Source organism: Leopardus geoffroyi, chromosome E1 (assembly GCF_018350155.1).
Source record: "Leopardus geoffroyi isolate Oge1 chromosome E1, O.geoffroyi_Oge1_pat1.0, whole genome shotgun sequence".
Lineage (NCBI taxonomy): Eukaryota > Metazoa > Chordata > Mammalia > Carnivora > Felidae > Leopardus > Leopardus geoffroyi.
Genome location: NC_059330.1, coordinates 14,433,106 through 14,453,153, shown reverse-complemented (window position 1 = coordinate 14,453,153; position 20,048 = coordinate 14,433,106). Strand labels below are relative to the sequence as shown.

Here is a 20,048-nt window from a genome sequence, read left to right as displayed (position 1 = left end):
TAGGATGAAGTCCCAGACGATCAAGCTTCTGTTCATCTCTTCAACACCACTTCCCGCCTCTCTCTGGGCCTCAGTCAGATTAGACTTCTCTCAGTTTTCCTAACACACCATGCTCTTTCCCACTTCAGGACCTGCATATATACTACTTCCTCTCCAGAGAATGTTCTAGCATCTTCACATACACCTTCATCTGGCTAACAACCCAGGTCTTCAGCCCCAGCTTAAGCGCAACTTCCTCAGTCTTCTAGGATCCTCTAAACCCCTTTACATTAGACCCGCACCATACATCCTCTGCCGAAGTCACTGCATCTGCAATTACTAATCCAACATCCGTACTCACCCCTAATCAAACTCTAAACTCCAGGAGCTGGGATCATGGCTTTCTTGTTCCACAATGAATCATGTGTGCCTAGAAAGGCACATGGCATGTAGGAAGAACTCGACAAATACTTGTTGATTAATGACAAAGTTTGTACACAGCAATCATCAGAAGAAATAGAAAAGCAAGAGGAAGTCTCTGCTCCATAATTCATATGCCTTTCTCTAATGAGTCTTTAACCTCTTCCTTTCTTTTGGCTCTTTACTCCCAATATACAAATATGCTTAAGCCTCTTCCAGGTTAAAGACAAACTTCTCTTGACACTGTGTTCTCCTTTAACTACTATCTTCCCTCCTTGCCTTTGCAGCCAAGATTCTTAAAAGAATGGTCTATATTCCTCCCTTCGTTGTTATCTACTGTCCCACCTCTCATTCACTATACTCTAGCTTCCATCCTCTCCAACGAAAATAAATTGTAATAAAGTCATCCAATGGACACTTTTAGTAATCTTAACATTCAATGACTCTACAGCACTTTACCAATTTTATCTACTACCACCTAGAAATTTGATCCGCCCCTATTCTCTGGCTGACTGGCCAATATATCCCAGCATCCCAACTTCTCCTTCAACTATCACTTATACATTGATGACTTCTGAATCTATATCACATGCTTAGCTCTTTCTCCTGAGCTTCAAACAGACCAGAATACTTCTTTGTGCATTTTTAAGTTCTCCCACTTAAACACAGCCAAAACTGAACTATTAACCTCTTCCTTCCCAGCCACTCTCCTAGGCCACAAACTGGAAAATGATCTACACTCTTTATGCCTCCTGTCTCATCACTCACATCAAATCTGCCAGCGAGTTAATTATATTTCCCTTAGATCTTTCCAATTTGTTTCCTCTTTTCCACCTCCATTACTTCTACCTTAGTTCAGGCCCACAACCTGACTCTCCTACCTCCATTCTTGCCCAAACTCATCCATTTGCCAGAGTGACTGGTTCTAAGAAGAAATCCATTTACCGAAGTTCAGTCAATGGTTCCTCACCGCTTTCCAAAATGAAGTCCAAACTCTTCACTATGGCATACAAAAGTCTTTGATCTATCCCTTTCTACTTCATTTGCTTTACCTCCTACAACAGCCCGACTCCACATTACAAAAACCAGCATACTGAACTTCTTGCACTTTCTAACAAGGCCTAATTCTCTCTTGCTGTACCTTGTACTGCCCCTTCCACTCCCGGTTATGTTTCAAGACTTGACAGTCTCTCAGAAGTTTTCCTTGACCCCACGAGTCTGAATTAGAGCCACTCCACTCTGTGCCCCTTGAACACTGTACATATAACATTACATTAGTACTTATTACATTATAATTGTTGGTTTAATCAGTCTGTTCCCCCGTTGGACTGTATCTTTCATTCTGTATCCTCAATACCCAGCACAGTGCTTAGCGCATAACTAACACTGGATAAATGCTTACTAAATGGATGAATAAATTTAAGATATAGAAGCTGGCTTACTGTCTTGCGTAATGGCTTGCTGCGAATGGCAAGACCATCCATGTAGTCCTCCAGTTTGAACTTGTAAGTAACCTGCAGCTTCTGAAGCAAACTATCAAAGAAGTCACTACCCTATAAAGACAAAAAATAAGAAACAGCTGAATCAGGCTGTTCTGATCCAATCTACCCACCAGGAACTGGGTTAGGTAACCTGTCCACAGTTCTGCTAATGTTCAATCATCCCATGTAAATAGAGGCACACACAGTATTTACTGGTCACCAACTAAACACAAGACAAATCCATAAGCCCCTCCATGGTTTTAAAAATATGATGGGGCGCCTGGGTGGCGCAGTCGGTTAAGCGTCCGACTTCAGCCAGGTCACGATCTCGTGGTCCGTGAGTTCGAGCCCCGCGTCGGGCTCTGGGCTGATGGCTCAGAGCCTGGAGCCTGTTTCCGATTCTGTGTCTCCCTCTCTCTCTGACCCTCCCCCGTTCATGCTCTGTCTCTCTCTGCCCCAAAAATAAATAAACGTCGAAAAAAAAAAATTAAAAAAAAAAAAAAAATATGAAAGAACACACACACACACACACACACACACACACACACACAGACACACAGACACACACACGCTTTCTCTCCCAACAGCCACCCGCCCTCCAAACAAGACATTCAGAAAATTTCCAAGCTCAGAACTAACTCCAACTGCTAGTTAGTTATGATCCCAAGGAAACAACAGGGTAGGGTAGGCCTAAACCCATGAAAAGAGCATAAAGTATTTCGTCAATGTTCCGCCATAAATCATATTTCCGGTGATAAAAACCCATCACAACTACAGAATGCTGAAGCCTTTATCCTGAGGGCAAAAAGATGATGGTTTACCTCATCCAAGAGCTCCAAAAGTCTGTTCCGAATCTGCTCTGGGTTCTCAACATTCGGATCCTTGAGAAGCTGCCTGAACTTCTCAATCACCTGATAGAAAGCATTCTTCCACAGGATCTGATCCACATTCTGATTATCAGAGAACTCAATATCTAATAGGATACAGCGCTCATATAGCTGCAGCAGTTCAGCTCTGGAATAAAATACATGCAACTTCTAGCTCCAAATACACCACAGGAAAGGCTAGACCCAAGAGTTGAGCTTCTTGCAAATTAAACACCTTCCTTGGCAGGAAATCCAAAATGCCACCAGGTACAGTACTCATTTGACTTTCCACTCTGCAGCAGAATGTCATTCTAAAGACAGTTATGTCTAGGAAAGTAGTTTTTCCCCATATGCCTCTACCTAAATTTAACAGCTGAAATAAGATCTCCACCACAAGTTATATGCTGTTCACTTCTTGGCATTCTGGAAAGTCTTTCCTTTTCCATTTCCAGATTCCAGGTTCTCTTAAAGATTTTTTTTTTTTCTTAAAGAAAAAGTGGGAAGCATAATCATCTCTAAGACTAGAAACTGCCCCTTCCATATACAACTCACCCAGTGACCTGCCTAAAAAGTTTCTACCTTCCTCAGCCACAGGAGCCCATATGCCTCCAGCTTATCTCCATTCCCCTCTAGCCTGGATGGAACACACCATACCTGAGCTGAGCCATCTTCTCCAGGCCCTCCGGACTGATGCGGTCCCTGGAGAGCAGGTTGCTGAGCTGCAGTTCCTGGTTGTCAGCCACCCGGAGAAGCCTATGCAGCTCCTGCTGCTGCATGTTCCTCATATGCTGTTCCATCTCCTCAGGACTCATGGTGCTGGCAGGAAGAGGGCCACAAACATACTGTCCTGCTGGAGTCGGGTAGCCCGGGTAGTAAGGCCCAGGGTACACACCATTCGTAGGGCCCACTGGGTACTGCAGAGGGCTATAGCCTGTATAAGGATACTGGGAGGCAGGACCTGGTGTCCGGGGGTAATAATAGGGGTTGTCAGAGTTTTGAAACTTATAGTAAGATGCTTGGGCCTGGCGGGAGTCACCCCAAGAAGTAGGGCTGACTTCATCATCAGTGTCCAAGAAATGTAGCTGGGGCGTCTGGCTCTTTAGAGCAGGTTTCTGATCAGGATTGTTTGGGTCCCATAATCGTCGAGTGGTGCCTCCTCGGCCCCAACTCCGAGATCCCTTACTACCAGATCCAAATAAAAGCCGAGGTCCCAAAGGTGCAGATTCTGGAGAACCAGCTGAATTGACAGATAGGGTGGTATGGGCAGGCAGAATCAGAATGCCTCGTCCCCGACCCCGAAGTTCTTGCTTCAGGTTTTTGGACTCTTGCTTCTCAGAGCCTTTGCCCCCACTGCTCCAGCCTTTGTCAGGCTTTATCCTATCCACATCCTCCCTGGATGATCTCACCATGGGGGAATCTTTGTTCATGGTTTCTGCATCAAAAGTGACATGAAGTGTGCCTCGGTTTTCTTTGCCGTTGCTTTTCTGCTCTCCCTCCCCCCGGCCAGACCAGCTTCTTTCTAAATGTTTCTTCCTTTCCGAGCTCCTCCTGGGTCCATCAGACTCATCGATTCTGTCCTCGTCTAAAGAATCAGTTGAGGACATAGATACTTGCTTCTTCAGTCGTGGTCTCTCCTTGGTCCGATCCTGTCGGCGGCGACGACATGCGTTATCAGTCAGGCCAGCCCCCTCAGCACTGTTGTTGCTGCCAGCTGAGCTGGTACTGCAAGTGCGGTATCGGTTCCTCCGTTTGTCTGAGCGGGAGTAGCGCTTTGCAGAACCTGGCTTCCCCTGTGCCGGGTCATCATTCGCTTTCTTTATCCCCTCCCCCTTTTCAATCCTCCTTCCTTTTTCTCCCTTTGCAACCCTTACTCTGTCACCATTGAGGCTCTTTTCTGCCTCATCTTTATCTGGTTTATTCACAACCTCCTCTTTCACATTTCCCCTATATTCATCTTCTTCTACTCTCAGTTGTTCTACCTGGTTGAGGATTTCTTCCTCACCCACCCTGCTAGTTGATTCTTTGGTAACAGTCTGCAAACGCCTTCCAGGCTGGTAGATCTGCATGTCAGGTTTCTTTGTTCTCTTGATAATTCTTAGACTTCGATCCTCTTGTCCAGAAGTCCTAGGAAAGGACTCCTGTGCCCGAGTATTTTCTGGATCTATGGGACCATTTTGGTGTTGATTATCCAGTTCCTTGCAGACATCTTTAATGAGCTGTGTACCATTTCCAACAGCAGAACAATCTCTGTCATTAACAATTTCATCCTTAAATTCATCACTCCCAGAAGGTTCCTTGATTTTAGGTTTGTTCCTTAGCCGGGAAAGACCAGGCTTATAGATTTCCAGATCTGGGCGCCTGTTATCTTTGCGCTGCCTGGGCTCCTTCATGTTTTCTGCAATGTTGGAGAGAGTGTTGGGGAGGAACAGGTAGAAGAAAAGAATAAAAGGGGAGGGAAGGGAAAAAAAAAACACCGTCATTCCGGTCAAGTAACAGAAAAGCCTAGCAAGAATTACACATGAAAATGTTAATATTGGTGGACATGAAAGGAAACTTCTAAAGAAGCAGAAATTCTACTAGATGTACAATATTTATTCAGCAACTGGCAAGGCTAAGAACTTCATTATGTTGGAGCTACCTACACTTGGGTTAGGGAAACAGGAAAAAAAAATCATACTCTTTTGTGTTACCCAAGTCATATCCAGATCCCCAAGACCCCAAACTACCTCACTGCCAGAATAAAAGATCTCTGATCATTTAAGCATCAGACTGTTCTCTGCTATGGAGCCCTTGGATCCATCTGAATCTTTTCTTCTAGTGCCTCCAACATTTTTCCAGGGTGGCTAAGCCCTTTTTAACATAGGAGTAGTTTATGGGAAAGGAGAAAAAGAGGGGTATGCATAACAATCCACAGTTCTGGACATCTCTGAAGAAAAAACTTGCAACTCCAGTCTCTGAACTTGGCCAGGACAATCCTCTTCTTTTAGGATACCAATTGCCCAAACATGTACCTCCTGTTGAAGCAAACAGGAAGCAGTTCCTTTCACATTCTTCAACTGCACTCATGCTTACCAACTCTCTAACAGCAGCTAGCAGTCATTCTAAGGAAATACTGCTTAGACTATCATCATTAGAATACTGGGACTAACTGCTACTATGATGTGGAATATGAGAAGGAAAAAGTTCCATAAAGGAGCTTTCTCTGGAGGATAACGGAAGTATTGTCACATGCTCGCAAAATACCCAGGTCTGCAGCACTCAAGAATAACAGTACAGGACTTTAGAAACTCCTCTCCAGGCTCCAAAAACTTAATGAATGACAGATAGGCAAGTATCTGTTTTTTGTATCTGCCACTTTATCTATTAAGGGGAGAGATTACTACAAATAGACACTAAACTTTTCAATGGGAAACTAACAGGAATTAGTGAGATTACAGAGGACTCAAAACAGAATGCTATATAAAATCCCCATATTGTTCTATAAACATCAATGCAAACAAGCCCATAATAGGGATAGGGAACATCCTCCAGCATTTAATCTCATGGGTATAACAAAGCAGAAAGAAACAAAAACCCCTGAAGTGTAAGATATTGCTACAGTATTTTCAAAAGTTTAAAACACTACTTCATCAAGTACAGATAAAGGTAAAGCGGTTTACCTCCAGAATAACTCACCCTCAGCAGCCTTTGTAACTTAGGTGAGAGGTGGGGAAGAGGAATGAGAAGAGCTACTACTACTTTTCAGAGCAGAGGGAGAAAACGACCTGAATAATCCCATTCAGACGACCAAGGAAAACCAATTTCACGGACTCTGGCCACAAGCATGAGAAGCACAACTCTAACACAACTCCACTGCCTAACAAACGAGAGATGAGATACTAGAATCTTCCTTGGAGCTTTCCTATTATGGATGGAGACTTTAATTTGCAAGATGGGCATTCTCTCTGATAAAAACTGCTCCTACACATGCCAAAGGCAAACCAGAGTAGAGTCAGCTCTCTACTGGAGGTCCTGGATCCCTCCAGCGGCGCAGCCTTCCTTGGGAGAAAAAGTTCAACAAGGAAGTCCCAAGCTGTCCCATTTTCTCCTCGATTTCCCCAGTTCCTTCTCTCCAACTCTAAAGAGATGACAGGGCAGGCATGCAGATGATTTCCTCTAGGAACGATACACCCTGGGGCCTCCACCAGACCCCAGCGCCCACTCCTCTCCGCTTCTCCTGACGGCTGGGAAATCCAGACTGGTCTGAGAAGGCTGGGGCATTGGGGAACAGTCACCTTCGCGGTGAGAAAGGGGGCGGAGGCAGGAACTCAGGTCGAGCTCTCCCGAAAGGGGCCGGAGCTGGCGGAGCCGGACTCCACACCCGCCTCCGGGATGGTGGGGCGGCCACGGGACCGCCCTCGGCCCCCGCCCCCACTGCCGGGGGAAGGGGCGGGGGCTCCGGAGCGCCGCGGACAGAGCAGGGAGGAGGCAGAGGAGGAGAGGGAGGCGGGGCGGGCAGGCCCAGCCCAGGAGCTGGGCGGTGCGACTCACCTCTGCTCCCGGCCTGCGGAGCCAGAGCGGCCAGGATCCCTCGCAGCTCCGACGCCGAGATCCGGACACGCTCCAACCCCTCCGCCATCTTCGCGGCTGCTGCTACAGCTGCAGCCACTCCGCCACCGCCGCGCGCAGCCAGGAAACCACGACGGACGGGCGGTGCGCGCGCTTACCCACCTCCCACCCGTGTCCCCGCCCCCTCCGCCCTCCTCCCCTAACGACGGTGGCCGCACAGGGAGGAAAAGCTCTGAACGCCAGTTCAGCCACTCCAGAGGGCTGGGGAGGCGGGCGCTGCGCGTGCGCAGAGGTGTGGTCGGGAAGGTGAGCTGAGGCTGGAGTTGGGAGCGCGGCGCCTGTGAGGTGAGGAGAGGCCAGACCGGGCCAAACCAGGCCAGGCCAGGCGGGCGTTCGTGGCAGTGGCTGCTGTTGCAGCTGTGGTGGCCATCGAGGACACTGGGACTTTGGGCTGACGGAGACACCCACAATCCGGCCTCCAGTCATCCTGGGCCAGGGTCTCCCGCCACAGGCCTGGACTAGCGCCCCAGTCTATTACTTGGGGACCTTAAGCTCTTGTAAGAGCAGTTATTATCTGCACCCCGCCCTCCTTTTTTGTAGATGAGAAAACTGAACCCTAGAGAACCGTAGCAAATTGCCCAGGGTGACACAATGGTTAGCTACCAGAGTATCAGTCTTTTCATTTATGTCTTTTCCTTATGGCAGACTACCTCCCCGAGACCCCTGACTTTTTTTCTTTTTTTTCCTCCTGACTTTTTAAAAATACAGTATAGTTGGCTTCTGCTGAGGGAAGGGCATTGTGTGGAAGTAAATCGAGGTATTGTAAGTTGATTTGGGAAGTTCTGTATCATTGTGGATTCTTGGGAAAATTAGCTGACTTCCCTGGTTCTGTGGTTGTGGTTGTTGTTTTGCTTTGTTTTTGTTTTTTGGGGTTTTTGTTTTGTTTTTTTTCATCTTTAAAATGTAACTGGATCAGAAGACTGGTACTTTAACTTCTTGTTCCTGAGCCCCTATTCAGAACTGTGGTGAAACTCCCTCCACCTGTTGCTCTTTACCAGTCCCACACAGTCTGTTGGACCTCTACACCATCAAAGAATAGTTACAAATTCTTATTCCTTAGACTGGGCCTAAAAGATTTGAACAATCTCTGATAGAACTAATTCAGTCCCTATTATGTGACACAGATTTAGCCACCAGAAGGTTAAGCAGGTGGAGAAAGGTAAAAGATATGTGAAGAGATTCAATGATTCAAAAGAAGGAAATTGATTTGAGTGGTCAGAGCAAATGGCAATCTTTAAAACAGGAACAAAATAAGAAAAAAATATTAAAACCTAGCCATTTTAACATTGGAGTTAGAGAGGACATTGCATCAATTTTTTTCAAAAAATGGAAAACCAATCTGAACAATACTTTCTTAGAGAGGAAAAACATGATCGCCAAATTAATGCAACACTGTACCGCAGAGGAGATATGCCAAAAGTTTAAACAATTCAAGAGAATTTACCAGAACTCAGAAGGGAAGTATAACATAAAACTATGAGAAACAAGAATAGAAGACATGGAGAATGGATCCAGAAAACTAATAATAAATACAAGTTCCGGAAGGTCATAATGGAACTGACTGAGAAGTATCAGTTATCAAAGAAATAATAGAAGAAAATTTACTAAGTTGATGAAAAAATTTGAATTTAAGACTTAAATTTAGCCCTCAGATTTAAAGCATTCATGAAATACCAAGGTAAAAATAAATGAACAATCATAGTTAGACCTGTATTACAATGAAAGCTTCTGAGTTTAAAAAATTCAAATGTGTTTGACATGTAACAGTCAAGATGTATAATTTTAAAAAAATTAAAAAAAAATTTTTTTTTCATATGTATATTTCTCTATAAATACATCCAAAAAAGGTACGGAACTATGTACATAACAAAACTTTAATTATAGTGGTTGTCTTTGTAGAAGAGAGTAGATTTAATGGGAGAGATTGAAACATCTTTATAGTTCTATAATGTTTTTAATTCTTATAGTAGGAGTTTGGTCACATATGGGTAATCCAAAAAACAAAACACATTTGGATAATGGGAAAGGGAGGAATTCAATTTCTAAAACCAAAAATTTTACAGGTCACGTTTGCTGAGCACAAAGTAGTAAAACTAGAAGTAAATAACCGCAAATTAAGCAAAATTCTAGCTACTTAGAATTTTCTTAAAACATAAATTTTAAATAATTTCTAGGTCAAAACAATAAAGCTAAGAGTGTGGATTCTTTAAAAATTAAAATTAATGAAAATATTGCATAGCAAAATATATCATTAAAGCAGTACTCAGAGGAAAATTTATAGCCTGAGTGCTTTTATTACTAATTAAAATTGTTTTTTAATGTTTATTTATTTTTGAGAGAGACAGAATGCGAGCAGGGGAGGGGCAGAGAGAGAGAGAGAGAGAGGGAAACAGAATCTGAATTAGGCTCCAGGCTCTGAGCTGTCAGCACAGAGCCCTACGAGGGGCTGGAACTCCTGAGCTGCGAGATCACAACCTGTGCTGAAGTTGGACGTTTAACTGAGCTACCCAGGCGCCCCTTACTAATTTTAAAAGAATGCAATCCAGTAAATGCCCTACTGGGTATTTACCCAAAAAATACAAAAAGACTAATTCAAAAGGGATACATGTACCATCCCTGTGTTTATTGCAGCATTATTTACAATCACCAAACTCTGGAAGCCGCCTAAGTGTCCATGGATAGATGGAGAAGAAAGATGTGATATTGTGTGTGTGCGTGTGTGTGTGTATACACACACATATATGTGTATGTATATGTGTGTAAATACATAATAGAATATTATTCAGCCATAAAGAATGAAATCTTGCCATTTGCAACAACATAGTTGGAGCTAGAGAGTATAAGGCTAGGGGCGCCTGGGTGGTGCGGTCGGTTAAGCGTCGGACTTTGGCCAGGTCACGATCTCGCGGTCCGTCCGTGAGTTCGAGCCCCGCGTCAGGCTCTGGGCTGATGGCTCAGAGCCTGGAGCCTGTTTCCGATTCTGTGTCTCCCTCTCTCTCTGCCCCTCCCCCGTTCATGCTCTGTCTCTCTCTGTCCCAAAAATAAATAAACGTTGAAAAAAAAAATTTTAAAAAGAGAAAAAAAAAGAAAAACAACAAAGAGAGAAAAAAGAGAGTATAAGGCTAAATGAAATAAGTCAGTCAGAGAAAGACAAATAACATGATTTCATTTATATGTGGAATTCAAGAAACTAATGAGCAAATGGAAAAAAAAGAGGCCAAGCAGACTCATAACTGTAGAGAACATACTGATGGTTACTAGAGGGGAGGTGGGTGGGAGAATGGGTGAAATAGGTGATGAAGAAGGATTAAGGAGTATACTTATACTGATGAGCACTGAGTAATGTATAGAATTGTTGAATCGCTATATTGTACACCTGGAACTAATATAACGCTATGTTAATTATACTGGAATTAAAATTAAAAACTTCATTTAAATAAAAACTTTTAAGAACTTAAGATTTTTAAAGAACAATAATATGCTAAGCATTAAACAAGAGTAGAAAATGGAAGAAATAAAGATGAAATCAGAGATTAATAAAAGAAAAAGAATAGCACTTGATAAATAAATGGGAGAGCTCATTCTTCAGAAATAAAACAGACATTAAAAATAGACACATTTCCAGGTGCCTGTGTGGCTCAGTCGTTTAAGTGTCCTACTCTTGATTTTGGCTCAGGTCATGATCTCACAGTTTGTGAGTTCAAGCCCTGCATCAGGCTCCTCGCTCACAGTGCAAAGCCTGCTTGAGATTCTCTCTCTCTCCCTCTCTCTGTTCCCTCTCTGCTCCTTGTCCTCCCTCTCTCACTCTCTCAAAATAAATAAATAAACTTAAAAAAAATAGACACACTTCAGGAGCATCTGGCTGACTCAGTCGGTAGAGCATGCAACTCTTGATCTCGGGATTGTTTCTTCACCAGTCTTGTATCAGTAAATTATGCCATCATCTAAGTCAAAACCCAGGAGTTACCCTTAATACCTACCCCTCCCCCACTCCCCACATTTAATCCAATATCAGGACATGTCTCTTTTATCTCTGCAGTGGACAGCTATGGAATTAATTACCCCAACATTCTCACCTTTTCTCTTGAAAAGTGCCCCCCCCCCCCATTCTCACTTGGAAGTACCTTTTCTTTTTGTCTTTCCTTTTTTTCTTATTTCATTTGCTATTTTTCCCTCAGGTGCAGAGATTTGAGGCAATCATGCTATTCATCCACCTTGTCATCAACAAGTCCTTTCTCATTTTATCTTTTTTCCCTTCAAACCAGTTACTTATGTTCCTTCCCTCCTTTCTTAGGTAGCCAGTCTAATGTGTTTGATATATGTCTTTGGATATACACGTATCTTTGAATAGTATAGTTTCATGTGCGTGTCTTAAATGTGCATAATTGACACTGTGTCATAGAAATCATTGTTTCTTCTTCATGTTTCTGTAAATACTTCTGACTGTTGCATAGCATTATCTTAAATGACTTCACATCCTTGACTGCTGGTCCTGGGCCAAGATGTGGCAATCAGAATCCTTACCCAGAATTTTTGAACTGAAACTAAGGAAAAAAATCCCTTTCCAGTGTGGAAACCATAAAATGTAAAACACAGGAGCTGTCAGCAGCCAAATGTCCTGCCATGTGGAACCAGCTGGTCTGCAATGAAAAAGAATGAAGCCAACATGCAGAAAACAGCAGACGTGAGAAACAATGAGAAAGTCCTGGAAAAATCTCAAGTCCCTGGTTCCAGTTGTTCCTGAAGCTCCATATTCCTGCCCTTCCCATGTTTCAACTCTTCTTGGATTCCGTGAGCCAGTAAATGCTGTCACCTCCACCTTGTGCCTAAGCCAATTCATATTGGGATTCTGTGACTTGCAACCAAGTCCTAATTATAATCTCCAAAATGTATCTCTTTTGTGTGTGTATGTGTGGTTTTTTTTTAATTGTGGTAAAGTACATATTACATGAAATATACCATCGTAACCATTTTTAAGTGTACAGTTCAGTAGTGTTAAGTGCATTGACATTGTTGTGCAACCAATCTCCAGAACTCTTTTTATCTTGCAAAACCGAAACTATATCCATTTAACAACTTCCAATTCCCCCCAGCCTCTGGCGACCACCATTTTAGTTTCTGTACATCTGACTACTCTAGGTACCTCATATAAATGTAATCATATATTTGTTTGTGACTGGCTTATTTCACTTAGCATAATATCCCAAAATTCATCCATGTAACATGTCAGAATTTCCTTCCTTTTTAAGGCTGAATGATATTCCATTGTATGTATATGCCACATGTTGTTTACTCATTCATCTGTTGATAGATACTTAGGTTGCTCCCACCTTTTGACTATTATGAATCCTACTGCTCCTAACATAGGTATACAAATACATCTTTGAAACACTCTTTGAATTCTTTTAGGTATATACCCAGAAGAGGAATTGCTGGATCATATGGTAATTCTATGTTTAACTTTTTGAGTAACTACCATACTGTTTTTCATAGCAGCTGCACCATTTTATATTTCCACCAACAGCAACAGTACACTAAAGCTTCAGTGTCTCCATATCCTGCCCAATACTTGTTAGTTTGTATTTTAATAGTAATCATCCTAATAGGTGTAAGGTGGTATCTCATTGTGATTTTCATCTGAATTTCCCTAGTGATTAGTGATGTTGAGCAACTTATCATGTGCTTGTGGCCATTTCTATATCTTCTTTGGAGAAATGTCCATTCAAGTCCTTTTCCCATTTTAAAATCAGATTTGTCTTTCCAAAATACATCTTGAATGATTATTTTTTCTACCCTCACTTTCACCATCCAAGCACCTGTGGATTTTCTTTCTTTTTTTTTTTTTTAATTTTTTTTTTTTAACGTTTATTTATTTTTGAGACAGAGAGAGACAGAGCATGAACGGGGGAGGGGCAGAGAGAGAGGGAGACACAGAACCGGAAACAGGCTCCAGGCTCCGAGGTATCAGCCCAGAGCCAGACGCGGGGCTCGAACTCCCGGACCGTGAGATCGTGACCTGAGCTGAAGTCGGACGCTCAACAGACTGAGCCACCCAGGCGCCCCAACCTGTGGATTTTCATGTAGACAACAGTACTTCCTAAATGGACTGATTCCAATCTTCTTTCTTTCCTTTTCATTCACCACAATGGAGCCAGAGTGAATTTCTGAAAATACAAATTCTGACATGTCACTTACCTGCTCAGAATTATCCAAAGGCATTCTGTTGCTCTTCAGAAAAAAATCCATGAGCCATGGTCACTTATGATGTAGACCTTGCCACCTTCACTCTTTCTTTCTTATCACACTCCCCTTTGATCACTATTTTCAGATACATTGGCCTTCTTTTAGTTTCTGGAATATGCCAAGTTATTTTCCTCCTTGAAGCCTTCACACATATTCCCTCCACCTGAGACACTTTTCCCTTTACTCTGCCCATTCACCTTATGGGTCATAACTTAAATTTCACTTCTCCATACAGGACCTTCCTTAATCTCCTTCATCCTTGATCTACATAACTTCCCATTATAGTAGTATCCTATCATAACACACTTCCCTAATACCACCTATCAATATTTGTAAATATCTCTCCACTAGATTATAAGTTTTAAGAACAATGACAAGTCTATTTTCCTAACACTGTATCCCCAGATCAAATATCTGACACAGAGAGGTGCTCAATATTTGATTGGATGAATAAATGAATACCAGATAGGAAAAATGCTTAGAAATATTAATATGTTCAACGTTATACTAATCCATTTGAAATTTTAAATTAGATGATTTCCCCCCAAAAAATATAAATTACTGAAATTCAGAAGAAAGCAGCAAATCCAGATAAACCAGTTAGCTGTGAAGTTACTGAAAAAGTTACCAGAGGTATGCTTATAAGGTAAAGACAAATCATCTTTATTTACAGATAGCATGGTCGTTTGGAGAATAAACTATAAAACTATTATATCTAACAAGATAATCTATCCTATTACATGATAAATATACAGAAATTATTACCTTTCATATATATCATCAGTAAGCAATCAAAAAATATTAAAAAATACCTTATTTCAAAAGCAACAAAAATATTTTCTACTTAAGCATAAATTTAATCAGATCTACACAGGACATAAATAATGAAAATCTTACTTAGAAACCTAAAACAAAGGCTTTACTAAATTGAAGGACACCCATGCTCATGGATAGGAAGACTCAGTATTTTTATTTAAAAAAAAATTTTTTTTAATATTTATTTTTGAAAGAGACAGAGCATGAGTGAGGGAGGGACAGAGAGAGAGAGAGACATAGAATCTGAAGCACGCTCCAGGCTCCAAGCCAACAGCACTGAGCCCGACACAGGGCTAGAACCCACGAACCATGAGATCATGACCTGAGCCAAAGTCAGACACTTAACCCACTGAGCCACCCAGGCGCCCCAAGACTCAGTATTTTTAAATGTCAATTATGCCCCCACTTCATTTGCATATTCTTAAAAAATGTTTATTTTTGAGACAGCATGTGCGAGTGAGGGAGGGGCAGAGAGCGAGGGAGACAGAATCCCAAGCAGGCTCTACCCTGTCAGTGCAGAGCCTAACACAGGGCTCAAACTCAAACTGTGAGATCATTATCCAAGCCCAAATCAAGAGTTGGTCGCTTAAGCGACTGAGCCATTCAGGTACCCTTCATTTGTATATCTTAAACTGGATTTTCTGGCAACCTTGATAAAGGATTTTGAAAGTTTATGGAAGAAATGTGTGAGAAAAGCCAATACATTTTTTTTTTTTTTTTTGAGAGGGAGAGAGCCCACATGTGCACAAGCAGGGGAGGGGCAGAGAGAGAGGGAGAGAATCCCAAGCAAGCTTTGTGCTGTCTACTTAGAGCCCCCAACTGGGGCCTCTATCTCCATGACCTGAGCTGAAATCAAGAGTCAGAGGTTTGGGGTGCCTGGGTGGCTCAGTCAGTTAAGCATCTGACTTTGGCTCAGATCATGATCTCACAGTTCATGGGTTCAAGCCCCGCATTGGATTCCCTGCTGTCAGCACAGAGCCTGCTTCCGATCTTCTGTTCTCTTCTCCCTCTGCCCCTCCCCCTCACATGCTGTCTCCCCAAAATAAATATTTAAAAAAAAAAGGTCAGAGGTTTAACCAGAAAAGCCAATACATTTTGGCATAATCATGGAAGAATGTATTAATACAGTGAACTGGAAAAAGAATTGGCAGTCTGATTAGTGGAACAAAATACAAAGTCCAGGAAAGCTCCCAAGTGTTAATAGAAATTTAATCTTTGATAAACATGGCATTTCAGAGGAAATTGATTGGGTAAGTGGTGTGTTAGGGTCACACGAGAATGTAGGCAATAAATATATACAGAAAAAGTGTTCAATCACTAACAAATATAAATTCAAACTACTAGACATATTTCATTAAATTGACAGACTAAGGGGCACCTTGGTGGCTCAGTCGATTAAGTGTCCAGCTCTTGATTTCAGCTGTCACGGTTTGTGGGTTTGAGCCATGTGCAGGGCTCTGTGCTGACAGCATGGTGCCTGCTTAGGATTCTCTCTCTCCCTTTCTCTCTGCCCCTCCCCTGCTTTCTCTCTCCCCCAAAAATAAATTTTAAAAATTGACAGATTAAAAATGACACAACTGGGCGAAGGAAGAAGGGCATTCCTTAGAAACTGCTGTTGGGAATGTAAACTGATATAATCTACAACTCCTCTGGAAGTCAGTTTGGCAATGGGTATCAAATGTCTTATAAGTGTGCATGCCTTTTGATGCAAAATACATTTGGCACAATCTACCCAAAACACAAATACAGACAAAAAGATCTTGCAACAGGTCTCTTTGTTACATTAATATAGATTCCCCCCCCCATCAAAAAAACTTTATGGTATTTATGTGAAAAGAAGTAGCCATCTAAAATGTTGTATATCTATTGATAAGCAAAGATTCACATATTGTCTCAGAAAAAGCAAGCTAGGGGCATCTGGCTGGCTCAGAGCATAGGACTTTTGATTTCAGGATCAAGAATTCAAGCCCCACACTGGGTATAGAGGTTAAAAATAAAATCTTAAAAAAAAAAAGAATAGAGGGGCGCCTGGGTGGCGCAGTCGGTTAAGCGTCCGACTTCAGCCAAGTCACGATCTTGCGGTCCGTGAATTCGAGCCCCGCGTCAGGCTCTGGGCTGATGGCTCAGAGCCTGGAGCCTGTTTCCGATTCTGTGTCTCCCTCTCTCTCTGCCCCTCCCCCGTTCATGCTCTGTCTCTCTCTGTCCCAAAAATAAATAAACGTTGAAAAAAAAAAAAAAAAAAAAAGAATAGAAAAAAGAGGGGCACCTGGGTGGCACCTGGGTGGCCCAGTTGGTTAAATATCTATCTGGACTCTTGGTTTCAGCTCAGGTCATCATCTTACAGTTCGTGCCTGCATCAGGCTCTGCACTGACATCATGGAGCCTGCTTTGGATTCTCTCTCCCCCTCTCTCTGCCCCTCCCCACTCACTCTCTCAAATAAATGAACATTAAAAAAAAAGTGAAAAAGAAAAGGCAAGTTATCAAATCTGTCAAAAAAGTTTTGTTTGTATAGGTGTGTGGGCCTGGAAAGATAAATCCCAGAAGTTAGATAGCAATTGTCTTTGAGGAGGAAACAGATCAAATTCTGTTTTTTACACTGAACATGCATTGCTCTTGTTAATAAGGAAAAATATAAAGAAACTACATGTTTAAATGCTACAATAAAAATAGTGAAAAATGGAAGCATAAGTTATTGAAAACAGTAACTAAAGAAACTTTAAAGAAATTGAGCCAACTGGAATAGGGGTAAACAAAATGTTATCTATGCTTTTAGCTGTCATATAATGTATGTATATTGAAAAAACAGGAGTTGCAAAATGAACATAATTTATCAAAATGGTAAGATTGCAAGCAACTTTTCTCCTTCTTAAATATTTTTTAAATAAAAATTTATAGCATTTGAACACAGTTCATTCAAACTTCACAATTATGAAAATGTAGAGACCAATGACAGTGCCAAGAAACGGATGGTGTGTATGAGGGGTGAGCTTTAAGCCTTCAAAAATCACCACCAATTATTTCCTATAAAGCTTCACCAGAAAACAACAGAACAAAAATAAATAAATAAAACCTTAACACATTTACTAAGAAAGTCGGCTTCAATGCCATTTGCAACTACGTGGATGGAACTAGAAGGTATTATGCTAAGCGAAATTAGAGAAAGAGAAATATCGTATCACTTCAATCATATGAGGAACTTAAAATACAAAACCGGTGAACACAAAAATAATATAAAAACAGGGAGGGGGACAAAACATAAGACACTCTTAAATATAGAGAACAAACTGAGGGCTATGGGTGGAGGGAAGGGCTAAGTGGGTAAGAGGTATTAAGGAAGACACTTGTTGGGATGAGCACTGGGTATTATACATAGGGGATGAATCACTGGAATCTACTCCTGAAATCATTATCGTACTAACCTGGATGTAAATTAAAAAAAAACTAAAAATAATTAAAAATAAAGTCAGATAATGTAGAAAAATATTTTTAAAAAATAAAAGAAAGTAACTCAGCTTCAAGACAAGTTTTCTATAGAGATTCTGGAGCCCCAGTACTGGAAACAGTTCCATTAACATCACAGGCCCCAGGTATATTTTCCTGTGTTGTACATTTTCTTTTTTCCTCCCTCTTTTTGAGATTTTTTTAAGAGTAATTTAAGGTTCACAGCAAGACTGATGGGAAATTAGAGACTTCCTATATATCCCATGTCCCCCACAAAAGCAGAGCCCCTCCCCCCCATTACCAACATCCCCCACCAGAGTGGTGGTTACAACTGAACCTGTATTACCCATCATTACCACCCAAAGTCCATGGTTTACACTATGGTTCACTCTTGCTGTTACACATTCTATGGGTCTGTAAGCCATTTTCAAAATCTCATTAAACACAGTCTCAGGCTTTAACCTCTTTTTGATTCCTGGATTTCAGAACCATGTGTGCTCAGTACTGCATCTCCTTTGCTGATGTTGAGAAAGCTCGTGTCAACATTCAAGATTTTGTCCACCTCACACCAGTGCTAACAAGCTTCATTTTGAATCAAGTAACAGGGCGCAATCTTTTCTTCAAATGTGAACTCTTCCAGAAAACTGGATCTTTTAAGGTAACAATCCCTTTTGCTAGTATATCATTATCTTCTCAAACCCCTTTTGCATATACATTTATTTGATCCTCCTGACCACCCAGTAAAACAGGTAGAACTATTTTTATAGCTGAAGAAAAAGGGTTGTAGAAATTTTCCTTTGATCAAGTCCTGGTTACTTAGCATCAGTGTTGACAAGCCACTTGAACATTTACTTAATCTCAAATGTTCTTTATTTTTTTTAATGTTTATTTTTGAGAGAGAAGAAAGAGCATGACAAGGGGAGGGGCAGAAAGAGAGGGAGACACAGAATCCGAAGCAGGCTCCAGGCTCTAAACTGTCAGCACCAAGTCCCATGTGGGGCTTGAACCCACATATCCGGAGATCATGACCTGAGCCAAAGTCAGATGCTTAACCGACTGAGCCACCCAGGCTCCCCAATCTCAAATTTTCTTATAATTGGGGTGATCATATATTTTACTGTCCAAACTAGAGCATATTTGAGAAGGGGTAACTCAGGATTAAACCCAGACAACAGACATTAACCTGGATTATTGCAAGGCAAAAATGGGCAAGTGTGATCACTGTGTATATAACCTAGTTTAGGCATTCGCTGTGTGTCAGCTTGTTATTCCTTGATACCTTATTGTGAATATAAAAGATCTAAACCCGGCTAAACCTTCACACAAGAAGATCTTTTTCTATAAAATATGTCAGAGCCTTCCCTTTGCATGAAAGATAGACTTTTGGGGGCATCTGGCTGCCTCAGTCAGAAGAGCATGCAACTAATTCGATTTGGGGGTTGTGAGATTGAGCCCCATGGGTGTAGAGATTAAATTTTTAAAAACTTAAAAAAATTTTTTTAAAAAGTTAAACTTCTGTGTTGATTCGCTACTATAATTTCTGACAGTTGAGCTTCTTTAAGATCCTTTCAGGTAAAAATCTGAAAGCCGCATTTAGCCCTATGCCTGACAGGTATTAGTACCCATTAAATGGTAGCTTTAGGACCTTTTTCCCCACCCATTAATGAGCACTTTTATGTTAAACAAAACACTATTCTCTTTTGCCCTTTGCTTCTGCTATGGTTTTATTTTTTATTCATTAGACATCAAACACTTATTTTCACTTACTAGGAACATATATATACACATACACACATATATACAGGTCTTGTGCTATTATCCACACTTACAAGGGAAGACAAGCTAGTCAACAAACAGGTTAATGACAAGTAATGTAAGACAGATACAAATAAAACGCCATGGATTGAAATGCCTAATTCTGCCTGGGAGATCAAGGAAGTTGAACCAAATGCTGTTTGATCCAAGTCTTACAGGTGAGCACTTTTAGCCAGATCAAGGAATGAAGGAAAAGAACTAGACTTAGGGGTACCAGCATGCTGAGAGGTACGGGGGTATGAGCTAACCTGGTAGGAGGGAAACTGGAAGCAATTTAGGATGGCTAGAACAGTGACGAAAGCAGGAAATATGTTTTAGAAAGACCACAACTTCCAAGGAATCTGTACTTCTTACAAAATAGCCAGTCAATGAAAAAAG

General features: G+C 41.6%; 2 protein-coding genes across 7 annotated transcripts in view; one reads left to right on the top strand and one right to left on the bottom strand.

The window, feature by feature from the left end:
• SMG6 (SMG6 nonsense mediated mRNA decay factor) overlaps positions 1–7,467 on the bottom strand; it is a 229,780-nt gene extending 222,313 nt beyond the window's left edge. Inside the window, exons 1-4 of one of the 3 annotated variants that reach the window (XM_045490409.1) lie at positions 7,277–7,467; positions 3,401–5,141; positions 2,702–2,894; positions 1,842–1,952 (exon numbers count right to left, since the gene is read on the bottom strand). In XM_045490409.1, coding sequence (XP_045346365.1) covers positions 1,842–1,952; positions 2,702–2,894; positions 3,401–5,141; positions 7,277–7,364 — 2,133 coding nt within the window. In that variant the 5' untranslated portion in view covers positions 7,365–7,467. Of the gene's footprint in view, positions 1–1,841; positions 1,953–2,701; positions 2,895–3,400; positions 5,142–6,421; positions 6,955–7,020; positions 7,244–7,276 lie in introns of those variants that run through there. The other 2 variants (XM_045490410.1, XM_045490411.1) reach the window with 2 other exon arrangements.
• SRR (serine racemase) overlaps positions 5,965–20,048 on the top strand; it is an 18,588-nt gene continuing 4,504 nt past the window's right edge. For 2 of the 4 annotated variants that reach the window (XM_045490431.1, XM_045490429.1), the window contains exons 1-2: positions 5,965–6,073; positions 18,342–18,513. In XM_045490431.1, the coding sequence (XP_045346387.1) occupies positions 6,063–6,073; positions 18,342–18,513 (183 nt within the window). In that variant the 5' untranslated portion in view covers positions 5,965–6,062. Of the gene's footprint in view, positions 6,074–7,440; positions 7,640–11,922; positions 12,247–18,341; positions 18,514–20,048 lie in introns of those variants that run through there. The other 2 variants (XR_006715314.1, XM_045490430.1) reach the window with 2 other exon arrangements.